The 7,749-nt window shown below is 40.1% G+C and overlaps 1 protein-coding gene across 1 annotated transcript; it reads right to left on the bottom strand.

The window, feature by feature from the left end:
* Positions 1-3,772: 3,772 nt before the first annotated feature.
* Positions 3,773-6,393, bottom strand: LOC139111144 (piggyBac transposable element-derived protein 4). Its single transcript, XM_070671268.1, is given in 2 exon segments — positions 3,773-4,747; positions 5,737-6,393. Coding segments are annotated over 2 exon segments (1,632 nt in total).
* Between the last annotated feature and the right edge of the window lie 1,356 nt (positions 6,394-7,749).

Genomic DNA, 7,749 nt, shown 5'->3' with positions numbered 1-7,749 from the left:
TGGACAATGCCGAAAATGATAGGTAGATTTAATCGAATTAAAACGAAAAGTCCTGTACCGTTTTGAAGAATTCCGAATAGTTTTCAAGAAAAAAATTAATTTATGTACGCGTAAGAGCGACGAGGAAGCGTGGGCTGAGTGAGCGCGCGATAGACAGCGGCGAGTGTAACTTAAAGGCGATGGGCGGGGTTAGCGCGCGGCGAGCGAGACGATGCGACAATACGCGAGCGAAGTAAAGCGATAACGCGCGCGTGCAAGACGAACAAAATAAAACTATTACGCGCCGATTAATTTTCGAATACATTTTTAATAAATTTTGAAACAGAAACGCTATCGTTTCTACACTACCTTGTAATGAGGTAGATAGCTCAGTGCGTTTTTTTTATAGTGGTGTCCCCAGTAGGCTTAATCCATTGTAGACAACAGTTCAATGCAACAATTGTTCGAAGTGCCGTCCTTGTGCTTGTAAGCACAGTTCGGCTCTCCGAACAATTTGTTGCGTTGCCCTGTGTGCCATGTCGGGCGTAATCGTACAAAAGGCCGCTACAATTGCATCGCGAACCTCCTCGACGATACGATCACGCACATTTTCAATTTGTGCTTTAACGTGTCTCCAAATAAAATAATCCAGCACGTTCAGATCCGAGGAACGTGCTGGCTATACGATCGGCCCCCCTCGTCCTATCCACCTATCGAGGAACATATTATTTAAAGCATGACGCGCGCGAACAGAAAAATGCGGAGGAGCTCCGTCTTGCTGGAATATGATACTCTGTCTTAAATCTAAAGGCAAGTCTTCTAAAAGTTCCCCCAAATTATTTAATAAAAATTCCGCGTATAAATTTCCGTTAAGACGCGGAGGGAGGAAGTAAGGTCCTATCTAAAAATACAAACATAAATTTTATTAATTTTACAAGTACTTATTAAACGAGTTTTTACGTCATAGAAATACTTACAACTGTGCTTCCTATTATGCCTGCCCACACGTTAAGTTTCCAGCGAAACTGAAAGGCGCCTTCGCGAACGGCATGTGGATTTTTGTGATCCCAGATTACAAAATTTTTTGAATTAATCACACCGTTGGGTGTGAAAAGCGCCTCGTCTGTCCACCAAGTGTGTCGAGACGTCGAAGCACATAACAATCCACGATAAACAATTGAAAATCGCAAAAACAAAAGACTGCTACCTAGCAGCAGCACATTTTTGTTTTTGCGATTTTCGATTGTTTATCGTGGATTGTTATGTGCATCGACGTCTCGACACACTTGGTGTACGTCTTCTCGAGATTCATCATGGATTTTTCAACGGCGGAATACACTGAAATGATCATATGCTACGGTATAGCTGGTGAAAATGCAGAACGCGCAGCTCGCGTTTACACGGAAAAATTTCCGAACCGCGTGCATCCGTCCGGAAGAACAATTTTAAGGTGCCTCCGTCGTGCTCGTGAGTCAGGATTTTTGGGAATAGAGCGAAGGAATCGAATGCAGATAGATCGCGGTGTACAAAGACATGTTAACAACGACGAACAAGTGTTACAAGCCTTCGACGAAGATCCGTCGAATAGTATCCGACGCGTTGCAAGTATCGTCGGTGTTCCGCGGTCGGTGGTGCATCGTATTATTAAAGAAGATGGGTTGAATCCCTTCCATTTTCAAAAAGTGCAACAATTGCTTCCACACGACGCAATACAGCGGGTCAATTTTTGTGAAGGTAATATTTGCATTCAAACTACGATATCAAGTACAAAATAATTATAAATAAAACTTGTTTTACAGGATTTCTTGCTTAATGCCGGCGAAATGAGCAGTTCGCCGGGCTAATTTTGTGGACAGACGAGGCGCTTTTCACACCCAACGGTGTGTTTAATTCAAAAAATTTTGTAATCTGGGATCACAAAAATCCACATGCCGTTCGCAAAGGCGCCTTTCAGTTTCGCTGGAAACTTAACGTGTGGGCAGGCATAATAGGAAGCACAGTTGTAAGTATTTCTATGACGTAAAAACTCGTTTAATAAATACTTGTAAAATTAATAAAATTTATGTTTGTATTTTTAGATAGGACCTTACTTCCTCCCTTTGCGTCTTAACGGAAATTTATACGCGGAATTTTTATTAAATAATTTGGGGGAACTTTTAGAAGACTTGCCTTTAGATTTAAGACAGAGTATCATATTCCAGCAAGACGGAGCTCCTCCGCATTTTTCTGTTCGCGCGCGTCATGCTTTAAATAATATATTCCCCGATAGGTGGATATGTCGAGGGGGGCCGATCGTATAGCCAACACGTTCCCCGGATCTGAACGTGCTGGATTATTTTATTTGGAGACACGTTAAAGCACAAATTGAAAATGTGCGTGATCGTATCGTCGAGGAGGTTCGCGATGCAATTGTAGCGGCCTTTCGTACGATTACGCCCGACATGGCACACAGGGCAACGCAACAAATTGTTCGGAGAGCCGAACTGTGCTTACAAGCACAAGAACGGCACTTCGAACAATTGTTGCGTTGAACTGTTGTCTACAGTGGATTAGGCCTACTGGGGACACCACTATAAAAAAAACGCACTGAGCTATCTACCTCATTACAAGGTAGTGTAGAAACTATAGCGTTTCTGTTTCAAAATTTATTAAAAATGTATTCGAAAATTAATCGGCGCGTAATAGTTTTATTTTGTTCGTCTTGCACGCGCGCGTTATCGCTTCACTTCGCTCGCGTATTGTCGCCTCGCCTCGCTCGCGCGTTGTCGCATCGTCTCGCTCGCCGCGCGCTAACCCCGCTCATCGCCTTTAAGTTACACTCGCCGCTCTCTATCGCGCGCTCACTCAGCCCACGCTTCCTCGTCGCTCTTACGCGTACATAAATTAATTTTTTTCTCGAAAATTATTCAAAATTTTTCAAAACGGTACAGGACTTTTCGTTTTAATTCGATTAAATCTACCTATCATTTTCGGCATCGTCCACTGATCTGGGACACCCTGTATTATAAATATATAATTTTAATTATATATAATTATATTTAATTATATAATTAAATTACACGTAACGTAAAATTATATATTTATAATATAAGTCGCCGCAGTGAGTAAGGCCATTATTGTCGGTCACTGTACAATTACAATTAAACTTTACTAGGTAAGTTCATTTAATTTTACAATTGTACTACGCGCCTCTTTCTCAATAATCAAAATATGTAGATGTTTAAAGCTCGTTGCGGCGATGAAGAGAAAAGAAAAGACACGAGAGAAGGCAAACACAAAATATATTGAGGATAGTCAAACAAAACATAATTTAAAAGTAAAAAGACGCTTCTTATTTTAAAATAGCCTTCGCAAAAGCATCATTACTTTCTATTAATGATAAGTTATAAAACTTTGCGAACGTCTCTGAGTTAACAGTTCATCCTGCTGTTCTTTTAATGATAGAAATATCTAAGCCTTTCCTATTAATTGCGAAAGTGGCAGCGTGACGCACAAAGTAAGGCTTAACTCTTTCGCTACGGCAGTATTTTCCGTAGGAGCAACACCGCTGAATGGGCCAGCGTGTCGCCGAAGTAGCGCCACTGAACGAATCACTGCGCCGGAAAGTATGCATGTTGTGCTTAGATAAACTGGTATTCGGACTCATATTTTTCTGTGCAGACTTGTCATTCTCCGGATCGTACGCTTCTTTAAGTGTTACACAACAACATATTTTAAGAGTTTCCAATTATTATATCAATAAAAATATATTTAAAAATTCAAAATTACACTTTATAATATCAAATTAAAATTCTCAATAATTTAATTCAGTGTGATAAATCTTGAAGCAAGGGTTGACACACAATCCCACATTACAGTTTTTACATTCATACGCAGTTTCGCGTCTTTTGTTGTTCGCATGGCAAACAACACACCTTCTCCTTGGTTTTTTCCCTACCGATTTATAAGCCGACGGAAAATGTCGTTCTATTAATCTCAGTGGATGATTATTCGATGCTCGATGTTGATGATTTCTACTATGATCGTACTTCCCTAGTATTTCTCTAATTAATTGCAATTAAAATTTTGCCATAGATATTGGTCGTTTCATCTTATGCTTGTACAGACAATAAGCGTTCCAGACGCGAATGTCTATCAAATGAAAGAAAAATTTCCGGTACCACTTTAAAGATTTTCGAGTCGATTTCACAGTGCTTATGACCATATCAGCTTTATCCACTGCATTCATTGAATTATTATAGTCTAACACGCATACAGGTTTCTGGATAACTCTTTCTCTTCCGTGCCTGATTACCATCTTAAATTCTGCTATATGCATTGTAGAAAGCATGTACACCTCTCTCTTATCCACCCACTTTAAAACTAATAAATTATCGGATGATCTAAATGCAGCCTCTCCCCTTTTCAATCGTTTGTCAATTTTGGGCATTTCTTTTCTCCTTTTTATTACAGTCCCGCATGCATTTGTGCCATTATTATGTAAAAACTTAAATAAAGCGGAACTCGCATACCAATTATCTACATAAAGGGTATGGCCCTTTCCCAGATGCGGATTCATAAGGGTTTCCACTATTACTCCAGATTTTCCAATGTCTCGATTTTCAGTATCCACCATGGTAGATGATCCGGCATACACAATTAAATCTTGCACGAACCCTGTCTCACAGTCCGCCAGAATAAACGATTTCATACCAAATCTGTTTCTCTTTGATGGTATGTATTGCTTAAAAGAAAGCCGCTCTTTATACAGAAGCAGACTTTCGTCAATGTGAAACGACCCGTTTTGTCGCGGAAACCGAATATCGCTCTAGCGAGCTGGCCACAGAGCGCTCGTCGGGATCCCAGGATTCGGTGGGTAGGGTCGCTAGAAGCACTCGAGATTGAATTAAATACTTGAATTAGGTTTATTGTAAGTATCGAAATATGTACAAATGTGAGAACTATTACGCTGCGATAATTTGAGTGCGATTGCCAAGGTTCGCTTGACGCGTTTGACAAAATCGCGTTTACATTTATTATTTACACGGCGCCGAGCTGTCGGTTGTTCACCCCGCCGAGTGAGAGCGTCGTCGGCGCGAGCGGCCCCAGCGAGACGGAGCGCGGTGTTTATACGCAGAGCGTTACCCGAAATTTAAAGCGGCGTCGCAAAACAATTGTTTGACGGACGCGGAAGATTTCCGTAAACGCGAACGCGTGATAACGAGAGAAAGATAGGAGGGTAGCGCCTGTAAAGCGTCGATCAACCGAGATAGTTCGGTCGAGGCAGAGATATCTCTACCCCGGTGTTCTCGACGGCTCCCGGCACCGAGAGTACTCGGTGGAGGCAGAGCGACCTCTACCCCTCGAGCCTGGAGAGTACGTAGTTACGGTACGGACTGGAGTGAGCACCAGGAGTGCCTGGTCGAGGCAGAGCTCGCTCTACCCCGTGACAATTATTGCTCGGAGTCAGAGTCGGTGTTCTCTCGGAAGCGAACGGATAGGAACGGTCTTTTACAGCTCCGACGTCGCCTTTTTATACGTAAAAGACGCCGGGGGTTCGCGGTAGGGTGCTTATCGCTCGCGGCGCTAGGTTTTCGTCGCGGCGTGATCCGGAACGAGGAGCCGCGGTGCCGTCGGCTCACTCGGATTGTTCGCTTATTTCCGCTTGTGTTAGGGCGCCCCGCGCCCTAAGATCTTCACCGGACGGCTGGTTGGTTTGGCGGCAACGGCGGGTCGTCGGCCGGGAATGATGCACCGTCGGAGTGCATCGTTACAAATGCATAGCCGTTGATGAGGCTGAAATGATTCATTAAATGCTTTCCGTAATATTTCAACGACGTTTCGTATTTTGTATAAACGATCATTAATTTGGTCAACATCATCGGTGAAATGTAGCATTTGTAGTAATTTAAAATAACGGTCTCTCGTCATTACTTCTCCAAAAATTTCGCTACACAGAAGTTTATCTTTACTCCAGTATTCTGCTAATGATAACTTCTTGTTGCGGGTCATCAATAATGTCACAGCAAAGAAACAATATAATTCGGCTAATATTGTTCCATCTGACATATTTACGTTATTATTATTCTTTCGAGACCAATATTGATTAGATTCTCTTACAATTAACTCTACGAGCTCTTCAGAAACAAAAAGTTGAAAATAATCTAAGATTTTTGCAGATCTATTAATATTTCTTCTAATTCCTGAATTTGCTACCGTAAAATGATGTATTTTGGGGACGAATGTGTTCGACGTCCATACTTCACAATTACTTTCATGGGCTTCCATCTCTTCTGCTTCTGATTCGGAAGTACTACATATAGCTCTTCTTTTTTTGTGTAATATTACATTAATTTGATTTTCATTATCTGAATCACTGGTTGAATCAATTAAGCCATTACAGAATCGAATTCTTTTCGACCTTCTTTGTGCCATTCTAATAAGGGAGGTACAAAAGGTCTTATAAAACAAACTAAACAAAGTCCCAAGTAAAATTTTTTAATAAATGTTGCAAACTTTGAAAACTTAACAGCTGCTATCCAATTTCTTCTAATGATTCAAGGAACTTGTATTGTACTTTTGTACAATACAAACAGTTTATTCTCGAATAGAATAAAGAAAAAACTTGTTTCGACGTACAAAATATATATATTTTCAAATATATATATTTCGATTTCAAAATATACCTATACTTGGATTACTTCAGGACGGTTGAATATTAGCCACTGACAGCTTGAACGAGACTGGAGCGTGATTCTTGCCCCGATTGCTCTAACAAAATTACATGCTTATTATTCACTTGTTTTAAACAAATGCGAATCAACCAGAAAATGAAACAAATGCCATCGATGTACAGTATGCCTAAAGATAAAAACATCGCGGGGCTCATGGTCAAGTGGTATTAAACTGACGTCGTCTATAGGCGACGCTCGTACACACAGGTCGTCGCGCGGATGTCGTCTATAGGCGACGCTCGTAGCGAAAGAGTTAAACATGTCAGTATCAATGTTAAACTTAACAAGGATTTATTTAATCCATCTACTTAAAGTTTGAGAGTCAACCGCTTTATAAAGACTTCTAAATAAAATAAAATAAAATTTTTTACTACCTTTAAATTTTTTAGTTTTGACTAAATAATCTTTTAGCGTGGAGGCAATACATAAATTAGCTTCTTTAAAATAAAAGGGTAAAATGAGAATTGGCTGAAAGTTGTTTAGACCCGAAGTCTTAATAGTGTCTGGCACTCTAATTTCTAATGCGTCTTTAGATTCTTTAACATTATCAATATTAATTAAGGAAAAGGTCTGAAGTCTATGACCAGTAACTAAAGCTAATAAAATAACGAATTTGAACGATAAATCCTACAACAAAAGGTTTTCATTTAAAGGCATATTTTTATAAAAATCCAAGACCACTTTTGAGTCCCACGTGAAATTATATCTGGCTTTTGGAGGTTTTAATTTGAGTAAACTTTTAAAAAACCTCTTAATTCTAAAATCCTGAGCAATGTGAAAATTCAGTTACAATGAGATTACTAACCTATAAGAATTCAGTGTTTCATATGACGCTCCGTTTTTGAACTCTTCTAAAAAGAATGTTAAGATGTGCTTAATTGACGCGTTGTAAGGGTTAATAACTTGGATCTTCAATCTGCCGAATTCCCACCATTTTCTGAGGCCAGTATCATATTGCTTCTAGGATGCATCTGACAGTGATGCTATCATTACTTCCACGGATTCTAATGGAATGCTTTTCGCTTTGAAGCTTTTCCTGATAAAATTCCTACCGCCA

The sequence above is a fragment of the Cardiocondyla obscurior genome, linkage group LG22 (genome assembly GCF_019399895.1).
Source record: "Cardiocondyla obscurior isolate alpha-2009 linkage group LG22, Cobs3.1, whole genome shotgun sequence".
NCBI lineage: Eukaryota > Metazoa > Arthropoda > Insecta > Hymenoptera > Formicidae > Cardiocondyla > Cardiocondyla obscurior.
Note: the sequence above shows the minus strand (reverse complement) of the source record. Positions and strands in the feature narration are given on the sequence as shown.